We start from the raw sequence: 16,689 nt of genomic DNA on the forward strand, positions 1-16,689 counted from the left end.
GAGCTGAGAACCCCGACTCCCAACCCAGCACCTTCCCCACTAGCCCGCGCTGCCGTTACCACCATGGGCCGGATTCCGGGTCTTGTTTTAAATCCTCACCCGCACCAGGTTAATTTACAACCGGCCCAGTACAGATCCAGCTCCTCTGTGCCAAGAAAGAGCAGACAGGCTGCAGCCATGTGGCTGGGCAGGAATGTTGGCAGATACCGGCTCCCCCTCCTCCGGGTTGGTCAGAGACCTTGTGGCGGTTAATAAACAAACTTTCTCTCTCGTTCCCATCCATTGCTGGAGTCCATCCAACGTCCGGTCATTGGGCATCTTGTATGTTATGTGTCTGTACCTCCGCCAGTCTAGTCTGACCCGGCCGTGACGGGTGGAGCCGGGACCGCCTGTCTGCTCCCCCCATCCCCAAGGCTGCAGTGAGGGGTACAGACAAAGAGCGAGAGGGCTGTACGGCCAGGTGGCAGCCATCCCAATGCAGGCTGCTGTCTGCAGCAGCTTCTAGCAGCAAGTTCCCTGGTGCCTGGGTTTAAATTCACGCTGGGGTTTAAACTGGTGCAGCTCTCTCCTGGACACCAGGCCTAATGGGAGCAACACCCAACCGGGCCAGGTGGGAAGGGAAGAGGCGACTTGGGAGCTGAATCTAGACTGGGATTGGCCACGGGGCTGAGGTCTGATTGGCTCTGCGCCGAGATCCTACGGCACGGCACGGTCTGTATGCACCGCCAATGCCCTGAGATGGCAGCCTTGTTATAAAATAGGAGCTGAACTAGCCCCCTGGGAGAAGGGCTGGTGACTTCAGTTTTGGCCTGGTGGGGGCCGCTCCCCGAATCCCCTCCAGAGTCCCACGGTCGCAGCTGTTCCCACCCTAGATGGCATGCTGGTTCTCAACAGCTGCCGTGGCCGCGGGCTCAATCGGGGCCTTGTGTCTGCAACATCTGTCTGCAAAGCAGCTGCCAGCTCTGGGGTAAACAGCTTTTGTCGCCCTTCAGAGAGGATCTCACCCGTGGGAAGAGAAACAGATTTCTCGTTCCCCACACTGCCCCAGGATCCTGGCCCCATGGCACGGGGAGGGGAAGGTCTGCTCTCTGTCAACCCCTTAGCACCTGCCTGCGTCCATCGCATTGCAAATCACAAAACAATCAGAAAATCAGAAAAGCGGCTTGGCTGGAAACACGATCGTGGAGCGGCCTGTGTTTACAAGAGTCACAGGTCGCGTGACGAGCCACCGGCTCTGCCAAACTGGCTGGGTGTCCCAGCACAGCAATAGAAGTGTGCTTGGCATTCCCTTGATTCTGCTACTGCTGGTAGGAGAGACTGCAACTTGCTCTCCCCTAGCTGGGTCGGCCCGTGTATATGGACCGGGAAAAGACAGCTGTGGATGCTACGGACACCTGGCTATAAGCAAGCAGGGCTATAAACCCTCATGCTTCAGGGCACAGAGCAACCTCTGATAGGATCAGGAAGAAATGTTCCCCAGGGGCAGGTTATCGCAGAGGATCAGGATTCTTGCCTCTTCCTCCGAAGTGGCAGGCTGGTCACTGTTGGGCCCAGGAGACTGGGCTGCGTGGCCCCCGAGTCTGATGACGATTGTTTGTATTTCGAGTAGAGCTTAGAGGCCCCAACTGAGAGCAGGGCCTCCTGGTGCTAGGTGCTGTAAGTGCACGGTGAGCGACAGACCCTACCCCAAAGAGCTGAGAGTCGAAATAGCAAGACAGACCGAGGATTCTTCTTCCCGTTTCACAGATGGGAGAACTGAGGCCCAGAGATCTCCTGAGTCCCAACCCACCGTCTTAACCAATAGCCCACCCTTCCTCTTACTGAGCTGCTGTGTGGTTCCCATGGAAGACGGTGGCATTTCATTGGGGGCGGTTCAATGGGCAGATCCTGCCAGCCTGGCTTGTGCATTTCTAGGCACTGAGAGAGGAGACTGTCCCCCGCGTAGGCAGCGAAACCCGCGTCACCGCTCAAGGCTGTTCCCGATCAATATTGCCTGTTCCACGTGGGCTGAAGTGCTGGCAGCAGCTCCGGCTACAGCAGATGGGATGAGAAGGGCTGGCGTGTGGTGTTTTCTGCCATCCTTCCTCCTCTCCTGGTGCGTGATGAGGGACTGTCTTTGCATTTTATTTTATGGCTTTTGGGTGCCTGGATTGGGGTGGTGTCCACAGGCCCATTCTGCTTGGAGCTGAAAGCACATCACAGCCCCTACCTTCTCTTTGATGCTTTTCATCAGTAGATCTCAATGCATTTTAGGATCGTGATCCCCATCTTACAGTTGGGGAAACTGAGGCACAGGGAAGGGAAGTGACTTTCCCAAGGAAGTGCTGGGCACCAGTTCTCCGAAAATCTAGCCAATTCGGAACATCTCAAGGTGGGCACCCAAAATCTCAAACCCCCTTTGACAGGTTTCAGAGTAGCAGCCGTGTTAGTCTGTATTCGCAAAAAGAAAAGGAGTACTTGTGGCACCTTAGAGACTAACAAATTTATCTGAGCATAAGCTTTCGTCATCCGATGAAGTGAGCTGTAGCTCACGAAAGCTTATGCTGAAGTAAATTTGTTAGTCTCTAAGGTGCCACAAGTCCTCCTTTTCTTTTTGCGAAACCCCCTTTGGAAAATCTGGGATGCAGGTTTCCTCCCCCTTATCACTGGTCAGACTCCCTCTCCCAGTGGCCGGCTAAATGTTATTTCCTAGCTGGGCTGCAGTCGGGTCAGTTTTAGACCGTTTCCCCTGCTTTGATCTCATTGTATTTATGGAAGTGAACAGCCCCGGGGGGCCAGCCTGGGCATTGTCTAGCCAAACTGCTTGATTGTGTTCTCCAGACTCTGCCTTTTCCCGCATACGCAGAAAATTCCTGATTCCGTAATTGGGCTTCAGATCCTCAGCTGGTGTGAAGCCATGATAAGTCCCTCGACTTCTTTCGTGTAGCTATGCCAGCGTAGCATCTGGCCCACGAAATCTATGGTAACATTCCTATCCCTGACCTCCAGGCTGCTGGTGGTTCATCTACTCCCCCAGTTGTGGTTTCATTAGATCTTGCTACATAGGATCAGGCTTGGCTGATACTGGGACAGGAGACCTGTGTCGAGTGAGCAATGCTGCAGGAAATGATGCCCACGTATCAGGTCGTGGTGCCATCCATGCCCAGCTGTGTGGAAGAGAAGTGTCAACCTCTGGGATGAGATGTAGCTTCATAGATTCCAAGGCCAGAAGGTCCATTGTGATCATCTAGGCCAGGGGTTCTTCAGCCCCAGGCAGGGGGCCTGTAATCGTAACCCTGCCACTCAGGACTGAAGCCCTCAGGCTTCAGCTTCATCCCCGGGCAGTGGGGCGCAGGCTTCAGCCCAGACCCCAGAAAGTCTAATGCTAGCCCTGGTAACCCAATTAAAATGGGGTCACGACCCACAGTTTGAGAACCGCTGATCTAGTCTGATCTCCTGGATGACACAGGCCAGAGAACTTCCCCAAAACAGAGCAGTTCCTTCAGGAAAACATCCAGTTTTGCTTTAAAAATGGTCCGTGATGGAGAATCCACCAAGACCCTTGGTAAATTTTTCCAGTGTTCAGTTACTCTCCCCTTTTGTAGACTGATCACATCACCCCTTCACCCTCTTTCTTAAGCATAAATAGAGTTTATTGCTGTAAGGCCTGTTTTCTAACCCTTTAATCATTCTTGTGGCTCTCCTCTGAACCTTCTCCAATTTACCACCATCCTCCTTGAAAGGTTGACACCAGCCTGGCCGTCGAAGCACGGTTCTGGGCTGCTCAAAGTGGTTGCGTCTCCGTGCTTTTTGCAACGGAAGGGCTGTCGGATCTAGTGTCCTGGTCAGATTCCAGTTTTAAAATCCCTGCAAGAATGATTCAAGGGGCTGAGGGAGGAAGGCCCCCAGATCTTATGGGAAACCAATGGAAACTGAGCCAATCCCAGTCTCTATACAGCCCACAGGACTCTGCTTCCCATTCTGCACAGCGGTGTGTTTTTCTGCATTTCCTGGTGGGGGTTTGCCTACATGAGACAGTTGCACCAGTTTAACCCGAGATGTGATTTTAAACCAGTGAACAAGTGCAAACCTCTGGGTAGATGCTCTGACGTCCGTTTAAACTGGATTTATTTAAGTCGATCAGGAACTAGTGTAAACTAAATATGTGTCCACACGTCCAATTTGGGTGAAACTGGTATAGATTCCGCCTTCAGCGTTGGCTGCCTGAAGTAACTGTTTGCAAGCGTGTTGCAATAACCCCTAGCTCTTTTCAGCCACAGATCCGAGACTGCTTTACAAAGGGGGTTAGGATCATGGGGAAACTGAGGCACAGAGCAGGTAACTGACTTGCCCACAGTCACTCCCAGGGCCAATGGCAGAATGGGGAACAGAATCTGGGTGTCCCAGTCTAGTGCTCTAACCACTAGACTACTCACATCCGTGTGGGTAACAGCTGTGTGACAGGTTCAACCATGGCTAATATGTGACTCCTCTGATGTTGCTGAAATTGATCCCTTTTTCCCGGGAGGGGGAATGGACATTGGACCATGCCCAGGGTGCTCTAGTCCTTCATACGTTGTGACTGATTATCTGCGGATGTCTCTCCTCACACTCCTGCAGTAAAGCAGTGCTGGGGCAGGGTCCTGCCCAGAAGAGATTGTCCAGAAAGCTGAGAGCTCTGGGCCCTAGGGGGGTAACTAATCCGATGTCCGGGGAGCAGGGCTGACTCTGTGGTATTAGTTCAGGTCTGATTCTGCAGTGTCACGCCCCACCCAGACCCAAATCAGCATCTCGCGAAGGGGTTTCATTTTAGTTTTGCAAATGGTTTCAACATCCTCATTCCTCAGGAAACCACTGAGATCCATTCCTCAGCTCGACGCAGCGAGGAGAGTGCGCCCGCCCACACGTGTGTGAGGGAGAGGGGGGGAGCTGCCTCTGAACACACATTCCTTTTTCACACCACCATTTGGTGGAGGTGTTGGTGAACTAGTTGGATCTCTCTCTGTGTGAGCCGGGGGCAAAGCTCCTTGGAACGTTTGCCCTCCATGAGGGAGGTGGGGAGAGCAAAGAGAAGCGTAGAGAGGGTCGGACTGCGGGAAGCTTCCATTAACTCTCTAACCGTCGTGTTGACGCAGTGACGTCTGCCTGGGTCTGCAGACAGCCTGAAACAGCAGCTCGGAGGGGTGTGAACGGCCCTGTTCATCTTGGTAGCGTATTTGCTCTGCAGCCTAGCAAGGGGGTTCGGTTAGCTCCAGCTGGGACATCAGAGAGGCCCCAACCCTTCTTAGGGGTCAGAGAGAGCTAGGGTCTGGGACAGAAGGGTCCTTCAGGGGAAACCCTAGGAAAGACCAAACGAGGGAGATAGGTGAGGCTGAATTATCATTTAAAAGCCAGACTTGCAGGGGGATGGGGAGAGTCTGGACTTTATCCTGCATCCATTCAGAGCGGGGCAGGAACTCTGCCGGTCTACATGGTGCTGCTCTTGTCAACTACTGTATTTCACTGCTGGGCTGTCACCTCCCTATGGTGTCATGAGTGGGTGGAGCTTAGGTTGTGGGCAGGATTTGCGAGAGTACCATTTCTACTTCCCTTTCTAGGCCAGCTCCCCATGGTGGTGAATACTGGCAGCGCGTCGGCGTTTCAGCTGTGGATCAAGACGCTAGGGTGCTAGGGGCTGTACAGACAGAGAAAAGCTGGTCCTTGTTCACGCCTGGCTTGACTTTCCAGCCCACACGCTGCCCCCACTCCCTCTTCTGTCTGTAGAACACGCGGCTTCCCTTTCTGTAGTAACTGAGGTTTAGATCTGCTGCCTCATCTCTGCAAGTTCCCCTCCGGAAGAGCAGTTGTTCCTGGGCTCTGCTTATCATCTTTGCCATATGATGTTTTCCCCAGAGCAGTTGCACCCTGCTGGTAGCTAATTCAGGCTGCTTCACCATTGCTTTTCTCCACGCACCCCTCTGGGTGGCAAGCCCTGTTTGTTCTGGCTTTTTTACAGGGCCGTTCAAGCGCAATTTAATGTTAGAGGTTGGAAAGTGACTTTGCAGGGAAAGGCCATTGCGGGCTCCTGTCTTGTGGATTTCCAGAGCAAAGCAGGTTCCCTGCAGGTGCCATTGTATTAAAACGCTTTGTGCTGGGATATGAAAACCCTGCTAGCTTCCTTCTGCCTCTTGCGTAATCCTTAGTAATAAAGATCCTCCAATAGATTGCACAAACACACACCCCTAATGGGAACTGAGAAATTGTCTTCTGCTCGAGTCTGCAGACCTGACTGTGTTGGAAATGTGGAGTGAGACTAAGCCCTGTTGTTTGTATTACAGTAGCACATGGAGGCCCTAATTAACATCAGGAACCTGTTGCGTTAGGCGCTGCACGTACACTTAGCGAGTCACAGTCGCATCCCTCCACAATTAATCCCTGCTGCCTCTCACAACATAGGGCTCTTAGCCCAGCTTTCCTGTCCTCTAGCCCATTACATTCTTCTTCTCAAATCGTAGGCAGCATTTTTCACTCCCCCATGCTAAACTGCGGCATGTCCACCCTGTGTGCTGTGAAACAGCTGCTGTGCTCCTCCCCAGAGGTGACTGCAGTCATGGGGCGGCGGTGACAGGATGCCCAGGGGCTGCTTAAAGGTGTCGTCTAAGGGCTAGAGATTCTAATGGATGCTGCACTCCCCACAGAGGAATTTTTTGAGCTGCTTGTTGCAACTTCACTGCAAGGCAGAACGATCACTGGGCATGTCTACAGTGCAGCGGAAAACCCGCATCTGGCCCACGCCAGCTGGCTCAGCGAAAGGGCTGTTTAATTGCGGTGTAGACGCTAGGGTTGGAGTTGGGGCTCTAGGATCCTGCGAGGTGAGAGGGTCCCAGACCTTGGGCTGACGTCTTCACTACAGTTAAACAGCCGCTTAACCCGAGCCCAAGTCAGCGAGCATGGGCCAGCCAGGGATGTCTAATTGCAGTGTAGACATGCCCTTTGTTACAGAGGGGCAGCACACCCTGGAGCAGGTCTCCCCCCCGCCCCCCGGCCACGCCCAGACGTCCTTGGTACAGAGCTCTAATTACAGCATTGCAACAGCTGATCTGAGCTCATTTCCTGAAACAGCTGCCAAATCGGTCTAAGAGCAGCTCGGGCTCCTCCAGTCGCTCATTCGCTGAAGTAATGTCTCTCCTAGGCAGCTGCTTCGTCTCCAGCCTTTACCTGCCCTTCTTGGCTACTTTGTACGGGTTTGAGCTAGAATCAAGAGGGCCGGGCAGCGTCAAGTTGTTGCTAAAGCCAGGCTGCAGAAAGGCCACTGACTGGCAAAGCCATGTGCCCGGTCCCACCCCTGTGCCAAAGGGAGTTGACGGAGGTTTTTCTATTGTGCATGCAGCCCTGGGTGGATGGCATGCTGGAAAGTTGGAGCTAGTCGAACTGCCAGGCCTCTACTGCTTCAGATAAGCAGGAGCTCCCTTAACTGGCTGTAGAAGTAGGTCCTTTATCCTCTTTGTGGACCAGCCACCAGGGAGCAACATGAGCGAATGAACTTAGTATGTTGCAGGCGGAGAGAAACGTGGAAAAACTGTTGCCTTATGCACGTGCCTGTCTGGACTGGCTCAGTGTTAAACGGGGGGGTAACTGGTGGAAGGGAAAATTGGCGATGATAAAAGCCTGGGGCTTGATCCTGCGAGGCCCAGACCGCTGAGCCCTTCGGAGGTGGTACCTGTCAACTCGGAAGCTGCAGGCCGGGGAGAGAGGCTGGTCCTGTGGGTTAAAGCACAGGCTCCCCTGGGCAAATCCATTAAACGCTCCAGGCCACAGTTCCTCAGTTCTGCCGGTGCTGCCTTGGCCTATTCCCAACGGTAAACTCTTCAGGGCAGGGATTGTGCGCACAGCAGGGCCCCGAGCCCATCAGCCAGTTAATCACAACAGGGCCGTGGCAGCTTCTCGGCGATAAACCTGTTTTTAGGCTCAGACTCTCCCCGCCGGCCTGCAATGATCCTATTGCTCATGTTTAATAGGACAGAACCTCGGCCGCTCTTCAAAGAGGAGCGCGGCTGAGTGGTGTTCAGAGCCATGGGCTGTGAGGAATAGATCTGGACTGTGGCTAGCTAGTGGGAACACCTAAACGCTGAGTTTCTCACTTGTTTTGTCCTCTTTCCCCCCCGCCGCTTTTGAGTTGCACAAGAGCTGGCTCACCAATCTCCAAAACAATATTTTTCCTCTTAAAAATGCAGAGCATGACTTCATTTCCTCCTCTTGGTCACCAGACTGCAGCGTCTGACCTGGCTGGCACAGGAGCCTGGGTGCTCGTCTGCTGGCCTGCGTGTGTTGCTTGCACTTGGGGTTAATTTATCCAGTGCCTGGCCGGCGTAGCTAGCTGGAGGAGTGGGGCCATGGGGCTGTTACCCCATGCTGGGGCTTGGGGGCATAAGGCCACTTGATGCCCTCTTTGCACTGCCTGTATGTTGGAGCTGTGCAGTGCCCTGCCCAGCCCTGGTGTAAATTAGAGCAGCCCCAGGGCTGTTGTCACTCAGGCTCTGTCCCCAGGTGAGCAGGGACAGCTACAGCACAGTGCATTCCTCCCACACCCCCGACACTGGGGGCAGGGCAGGGGCAGAGCCCTGACACCAGTTGCATTCTGGCTGGGAAGACCCCTGGGTAAAGGGGTGGAGATTCTCAGGCAGCCAGTTCTGCCCCCTTTATGATGCCCTCTTGCGTGTCTGCCCCTTTCTAGGGGCATGATGGAGGCAGCAGCCAGTTTGTGCTCGGTGGAGATGGCGCATTCCAGAGGAGAGACACGCACGCCACGCACTCTCTCTGGATTCTTGTGATCGGTATTTCCCACGTCCTAAAACAGGAAGTGATGCAGACTGTGGAGGCCTGACGGAAAACCCACAGGGAGCCAACCCAAAGCTAGTGCAGGGGGGAAATGTATCAAAGGTCCTTATCTGACCCCCATCACGAGCACCTCACAGTCCTCCTGTGATGCAGCGGCAGCTGGGGAAACTGAGGCAGGGGATTAAACCCATGACTCCCAAGGCGGGTGTCCTCAGCACCGGGCCACCCTTCCCCTCTATCCTAACAGAAACCCTGCTGTGGATACCACTTACGCTGGGCTGGTCAGTGCTCTTGGGGGCCTAATAGATTTTTGCTGTTAGGAAGCTTCTCCAATCTTCTGCTTTGTTGTTTGGGCTCCTGGGTATCCCCCTTTGGGCGTGCCCTGGATTGTCCCCTTTGTGGGTGCCCCCCACTGCTGAGGCTTAGCCGGGGAGCTGCACCGGCACCCTCAGGCTCCGGGGCGCTAAATAAGGTGCTTTTGTTCCCCTGCGTCCGCAACACCCTGTGACAACAGCTTTATCCCTGCCCGAGCTCATGCTCAATCGCTGCCCGCTCTCCCTGACGATGGGTTTATGGTGCAGCAGGGACAGTCGCTCCCTGGGTCATTAGCAACTGGATGCGTTTGGCCCTTAAATGGGGTTGGGCAAAGCTCTGTAAAGTGTGATTCAGATCCCAACTGGGGGACAGGTTCTGGAGTCAAACGCTCCTAGGCCCTTGGCTCCGGTAGGAGATTGGACCCTGCAGCCTTTACGGATGCTCCCATTGGAATCGAGAAGTGGGGGTTTCTTGCCTAAGTGGAAGTTGGGATTTTTCTAAAGGACCTAAGGGAGTTGGGCACCCAGCCCCCATTGAGTTTTGAATGCCCCTTTTGGAAAAATCTGTGTCTAAATCTGCAGGGTTGGATTAGGATCTGTATTTCCACGGTAAACATCTGATGAAGTGAGCTGTAGCTCACGAAAGCTCATGCTCAAATAAATTGGTTAGTCTCTAAGGTGCCACAAGTACTCCTTTTCTTATTACAGCATCGTAGCTCTGCCCAGTGGGGCTAGGGGCTGTACAATGCAAAGGACTCTCAGCGCTACAGGGCATGGGCTTTTTGTTGTGTCTGTACAGCGCCTAGCGCCCCGGGGTCCTGGTCCATGACTGGAACCCCTAGGTGCTACCACAATATGGATGCAAACAATGGCTCCTTGCCTTTGTTTTGATACACAACTTGTGGATAATTGGTGCCTGTTTCCACTGACTGGCACGGCTCCTCTCTCTGAATCTGACTTTTCAATCAACTTTGAATGGGGTTCCTTAACTTGGCTCACGTGCCCATTGGCCAGGTCTACATTAGGAAAGCAGGGTTAACTAGAGCGGATTAAAACCCTGGTGTAGGCAAGATGTGATGGTAATGTGTGTCAGCTAATGGGGGGTTAGCCCTTGGCTCCCCCCCCCATCTGCCCCAAAAGTTGACCCTGACCAGGTGATGTGTTTAAAATTTGTGTGCGTGCAATACACAAAAGGCAAAATATATCCTAAAATCAAGCCTCCTTCTGTGTGTGTGTGTGTGTAACACCAGTGGGTGTCCCTCTGAGAACAAGCAGGTTGCTGTTTCTGCATATAGGGTGTGCTCTCTGTAAAGAGTGCCGTGCGATGGCGAACGCAGTGCATATGCAGCAGCCCACGCCGGGCCTGAGTTGGATGCCCTGAAGGCCCCTTGGACACAGCTCTGGGACACAGCTCTCTCTCCTCCCCCCCACCCCCACCCACCACCACTTTGTTGTCCTGACTCATCAGCTCTGGGAGAATTTGGGTGTCTGGTGGTTGTTTTTTTAAATCATCTTTTCCCTGATCTGTATTTATAAGGGGGTGTGTGTGAGTTTTAGGAGTTTTTTTGTTTGCAATCTCTGGTCCCCTCACATCAAAGGTTAGGTTGTATTTGCCATCTGCCTCTTTTGAAATGTTACCTGACTCTTCAAGGCTGCAGCTGCCCGGGACGCAATCTTCCTCCCACCTGACAACCAAATCGTAACAAGCCAGTAATGAGAAGGGGAGGATGGTTTTGTGATTTTTAAAACATGGGACGTGAAGTCTGGAGATCTGGGGTCTATTCCTGAACTGGCCTCTGACTCACTGTGTGACCGTAGACCAGTGACTTGGTGTTTGTGTCTTATCTGCCCCTGCCCCAGCGTCAAGGCGTAATTCCCTGTGGGTAAAGTGTTTGAGCAGCTCAGATGAGTGGTGGCAAAGCAGGGTTGGCATCTGACCAATGGTAGTTATTTCTGGCGGGCGGAAAGGCCCAGCAATGCACACTATAGCAGCTTGGCCACGGATCTGTGGCTTGAACTTCACAATAGCCTCAGCTGGCCCGTGATCTCACCCAGTCACATGCAGGATCCTCTGTTAGTTCTCCATTTACAGAGTGCTGGCTCACAGGTTTGGGTGGGCCCCCAATCCCCCTGGCTGCTATCAAGCATGGCTTTGGATCTCGGACTAGCATGACTAGGAGCTATGTCAGTTTCACGGTCTTCCTGCCAGATTGTTATAAAGTTTAGAGTAGGTCCCGTCCAGGGCTTTTGTCACCTATTACTCCTCACCAGGGATCCCAGAGCTCTTTAGGCCACCTGCAGGGGGAATGTTTTTCCCACTGAAATGCAGCCACCTCTGGTGTGGAATGTGGCAAGTGTTAACAGCACACAACAACATGACAGATTAGCACAGGACATTTTAAAAAATATATATATGTTGGAAGCTACAAGGAGAATTTATGGAGGCAGAAAGTAATTAGCAGAGTTGGAACTTTAGCCTGGGCTAAAGTAGTTTGATGGGTCTGCTTCAAACTGAATCACTGCAAAGAGCTAGAATGTTTATTTTTTTGAAATCCAGAGCAGTCAGATTTCCCCTCCCGCCACTTTTTTTCAGTGACATGGTGCTAGGTTCCAGAGGTCTGTTTCTCTAATCTGCTCCTGAGGACAGCTGAACATTTGAGGCATGGATTGCATCATTGGCTGGATAATTTACCATCCATTTAGCGAAAAATCACAGGCAGGGCAAAGTGGAGAGAATTTAACTTGTTCTAGGAATTCTGTTCAACAGCTAATCCCTGGAGAACTGGCTGGGAATTCTCCCAATCCAACTGAACTTGGAAACCCAGGGGAAACGTTTGTATTTAAGTCTCTTTCCTGCTGTTGCCAGTTATCATGGTAGTGGGTGTTTTGGCTTAAAGCGCCAGCTGCTGGAGTCATGTGAATCTCGACTTTGATTTCAAATATAAATAATTTCTAGCGCTTGTGGTTGCAGAGAAAAGTTTGAAAATGTGAATCCGAAAGGTTCAGAAACCAGAAGACCAATTGAAAGAAGCCAACATTTGATTGGTTGGTTGTTTTTTCTTTTACAAAAATCTCATTTTTGGGGGGTCCTGACTCATGATTTTTGAATGCTTGGGGTTGGTGATGCCGCAACATCCCATCCCCCTAAATTCTCCCTGCCGTTTCAGTTGAACACATTCTTGGTCCGGAAGAGCCCTGCTGGGGTGTTGCATGGTGTGACTCTGCCCTGCGGCATCCCACCCTAGAGATGGCAGCTTGTCACTGGCAAAGTATCGAAGGACACCCACCTTTTTTCTCTTGCACCTTTCGGATCCCAATCGCTCAGTGTACAGACACTCACTGGCTAGTGCAAGAGGGTAACTGCTTATCGAAATTCTCCCTCTGTTGTTCAATAAGGACTTAGAGGTGGTTTTGATATTTGCCCTCAACCACTGTAACCCGTACAAGGGCCTTGAAAGTGCTTGATAAACACTGGGGTCAGTTTCACCCCAGTGCATCAGTCGTATTACCTAAGACACCCGGCAAGTAAAGCATGGAGCATGAGAGCTTATGCCAACCTCCTGCTCTGGGTAAATCTTATCCCCTAACTAATCCAAGCTCAACCTTCTTGTCCCCATTTCCCAGCGGGCACAGGGAGGGAGAAGTGACTTGCCCAGCAATGGCACTGGGCAGAGAACCCAGGAGTCCTGGCTCCCGGTCCACCACACCCCCTGAAAGGTCCTTACTTGCCTCTTATTTTACAATACACACCGGAGGCCAGATTCATACCCGTTGAAGGCAGCGAACTTTGCAGGGGATAAGAGCGGTCTGTGGCCTGGGTTAAGGGGGCTAGGTTTGCTCGTTGGTGGGTGAGTCTCTCCCCAGGGTCCTGCTAGCCCCTCCCCACTACATGGACACTTGTCCCTGCACAGACCTTCCAGGCAATCTGAGCTGGGGCACTGGCCACGAAGGCTTGTAAAGCACCCGGCGCCTCTGTCACCTGCGTCTTCGGCAAGTGGCATGGCAAGGGGGACCCATCTGGCGCGAGCGCTGAATCCCTGCCCGTCGCTCACCATCTGGTGCCCAGACCCTGCAGGGGTGGGGAGGCTGCCCGAGGCTTGTTGCTTGGCAGCGGGGGACGGGGGGCCTCTCCAAACCAGGTGTCACTCGCCTAGCCCCAAGCCCTGGCACGGCGAGCTGCAGATTGCAGCCAGTGCCACCCCGGTGCCAAGCATTCCAAGGGGAGTGCCCCCCTCCACCCGGGGGCAGCGGGGAGTGCAGATGGTGGTGACACCCCTCACCCTCCCTTGTTTGGGGGGAGGGTCAGTTGCACATGAGGATCCATAAGCAGCTGGCAGAGGCTTTCCAGGAGGCGTACCGAGTCTCCTGCCCCAGCTGGCAACGTGCCCCTCTTGGGAACGGTGCTCTCCAGCCGCAGCAGGGATGACAGGGTTTGCAGCTCCTGGAGGGTATAATTCAGGCCTGACTGGGTTGCTAAAGCCTAAATGGGAGCCTACGTAGAGCATGCCCAGATACCGCAGGGATGGGTACCTTTATGGTGGAGAGTCTCCGGTGTGTCCAGAGATGAGAAGCTCCTTCTGTCTGGGGCCAGAGGAAATCGTTGCTCAGCGCGAAGGCTCGGGGTCTGCAACACACCAGGCCTTGCCAGCTCTACTCATCCACTCACAGGGTGGGGAGCTTCCAGCCAGAGCCTGAACCCTTGTCTTCCCCACCGTGGCCTCCGTCCTGAGACACCCCTGCCCACCAGGCGCTCAGTGCCTGGGTAGCGCCAGGCAGGAGGTGGGAACAGGCTGTGGCAGCAGCCAAATGGCCAGGGTGCGGAGATGTCACTGGGCGGATCAGATCCGCAGCAGGGGAGGGTGGATGATACGGGGTCATGGTGGGAAACCGCCGGCTGTCGACGCTCAGCAGGGCAGAGCAGCACAGGCCTGGCTCGGCCTTTCCGAGGGGAGGTTACAGAATAACGCGGCACCCTCCTGATGAGCTCTGACGCTGAGATCCTGAGTGAGGGTGGGTCGTTAAAGATCCCTCTGCACTCCCTGCCCTAGGGTGAAAGCATGGCCTTGTGGTTATGGTACTGGGTGGGGATTCAGGAGGTCAAGGTTCAATTCCCAGCATTGGCCCTGACCTTGGGTAAGTCTCCTCCCTGCTCGGTGCCTCAGTTTCCCCTCCCATCCTCTGTTTAGATCCTGAGCTCTTCAGGGCAGGGACTGTCTGTGTACATACAGCACCTAGCACAATGGAGTCCTGGGATCAGGTCCCATTATATAACTAAGAAGAGCTTTAACTCCTCAGATGCTGGCTAAATTCCACTTCTATTCCCTACGTTCTGTCTCCTCGCAGTTTCAGCTGAACGTGATTTTTCTTCAGCCCTAGCCCTGAAGTGGCATTGCCCTGTGTTTCTCTGTGTGGTTACAGCTGCTGCATCTCACCCCAGAGGTGGCTGCATTTCAGTGGTGGACAAAGTATATAAGCATAACAAACTTTGCACCGGCACCTTTCACTTGTGGCTATCCATGTGCTTTAGAGCCCTGGATATATTGTTATCCCTGTTTTACTAGTTGGGGGCCCAGGAGGGTTAAGCAACTTGCCTAGCACCCCACAGTGAATTAGGGCAAAGCTGGGAATGGAAAACAAAATTCCTGGCTCCCTGCCCCTGATCTGACCACTAGGCAAAGCTCCCTCCCAGAGCCAGCAAGAGAACCCAGGAGTCCTGACTCCCAGAATTGTGTTCTACACCTTCTAGACAGCACTCCAGGCTAGGAGTAGGACCTAGGAATCTTGCTCTAACCACTAGGCCATAATGCCAGCTCAACCCTTATCTCAGGGGGTTTTCATGAGGTCCTTAAAGTGAGCTAGGAATGGGGCAGTGCTATTACTTTGGTGTCCGGTCTAAACTCGCCTCTCCTTCTCTTCCAGCCTGCAATGTCACCATTCACAACCGCTGCAAGGACACCCTGCCCAACTGCACCAAGGTCAAGCAGAAGGTGAGCAGCCCTAGGGGCTGGGACCTGGGGGAGGGGGGTCCCCCATCACCTCTCTTGAGCACTGCGTGAGTAAATGAAATGAATAGGCAGCAAGTTTAAAACAAACAAAAGGAAGTATTTCTTCACACAACGCACAGTCAACTGTGGAACTCCTTGCCAGAGGATGTTGTGAAGGCCAAGGCCATAACAGGGTTCAAAAAAGAACTAGATAAGTTCATGGAGGACAGGTCCACCTATGGCTATTAGCCAGGATGGGAGGGAATGGTGTCCCTAGCCTCTGTTTGCTAGAAGCTGAGAATGAGCGACACAGGATGGATTCCCTGTTCTGTTCATTCCCTCTGGGGCACCTGGCACTGGCCACTGTCAGAAGACAGGACACTGGGCTAGATGCACCTTTGGTCTGACCCAGTAGGACCGTTCTTATGTTCACCACCAGATCGCCAGCCCCAGTCTGCCTTGGTGGTTCCCTTTCGTGCAAGGAGCTGGCTGATTGTGCAAATCAGCTGGGGAGCCACGGACTGAAAGGGCTGAGCTGTGCTCTCCCCTCTGGAGGGCAGGACGGCAGCTCGTAGGCAGGGGGCACTCTGTGGGGGAAGCGTGCCCCACATGCTCACCCCACTGCGCCCACTGTGAAATCAATGGGACGGAGGCGCCTAAATACCTTTAAACATTGGCCCCGGGGGACTCTATAGTATTGTGAATGCAGCTTCTTTCAGCGGCACTAAATGCAACATTAAGTTAGCTGGGGGGGCGGGGAAGAGTGCGTGTGTGCACACACACGCCCGTTCTGTCACCAAAACCTTGGGGCGATAACCTGGCTCGTCCCCCTTTCTCCCTCTGCCCCCAGCAACAGAAAGCCGCCCTGCTGAAGAACAACTCGGCGCTGCAGAGCGTGTCCCTGCGGAACAAGAGTAAGTGAGCCAGAAATCCTGAGCCGGGAAGGAAGAGCCCCTCGAGGGGGCCGAGTGCCGGGGTGGCTGGTGAGGGCCGGGAGCGATTTGCTTCTATTAAAGGAATTGGATTAGTGGGCAGTGAGCGAGGTCTATTGGTTAGAGCAAGGGGGGCTGGGATGGTGTGGGGGCCAGGGGTTAGAGCAGGTAGATGGGAGTCGGGACTCCTGGGTTCTATTCCTGGCCCTGGGAAGGAATGTGAGGTTTTGTGGGTCAGAACAAGGGGCTCTGAGACAGGACCTGGAGGTTCTGTTCTCAGCTGTGGGAGAGGAAGGGGGGACAAGTGGTTAGAGCAGGGGACTGGGAGTCAGGACTCCTGGGCTCTACTCCCAGCGATGGTGCTGAAGAGGGCTGAGTCAATGGCTCATGATAGCCCGGGGCTGCAGTGCCAAAGCTGGCCGTGTTTCTCTGTCCCCCCCTTACGTGAGCGCTCCATGTGGAGTTCCTGTCCCTTTGACTCTCCATCTTGAAGCAGCAGGATGGGGAGGGGCAGCCTAGGCTTCCAATCCTCAGGTTCGAAATCCCTGGACTTCCCACACCCCCTTGTTCGGATCCCAGTTGGGCCATCCCAGACCTCTGTCTGCCCCAGGGAAATAAATTGTTCCATGCACGTTACTCCATATGCAGACGTCTGCCAGGAGG

At 53.6% G+C, this 16,689-nt stretch overlaps 1 protein-coding gene across 5 annotated transcripts in view; it reads left to right on the top strand.

Annotated features, from left to right (window-relative positions):
* The window catches only part of ARHGEF2 (Rho/Rac guanine nucleotide exchange factor 2), a 130,381-nt gene that overhangs the window by 94,875 nt on the left and 18,817 nt on the right, over positions 1–16,689 (top strand). For all 5 annotated transcript variants that reach the window (XM_073322498.2, XM_073322499.2, XM_073322502.2 and 2 more), the window contains 2 exons: positions 15,030–15,097; positions 15,945–16,008. In XM_073322498.2, the coding sequence (XP_073178599.1) occupies positions 15,030–15,097; positions 15,945–16,008 (132 nt within the window). The remainder of the gene's footprint in view (positions 1–15,029; positions 15,098–15,944; positions 16,009–16,689) is intronic.

This window comes from Lepidochelys kempii, chromosome 24 (genome assembly GCF_965140285.1).
Source record: "Lepidochelys kempii isolate rLepKem1 chromosome 24, rLepKem1.hap1, whole genome shotgun sequence".
NCBI classification, from domain to species: domain Eukaryota; kingdom Metazoa; phylum Chordata; order Testudines; family Cheloniidae; genus Lepidochelys; species Lepidochelys kempii.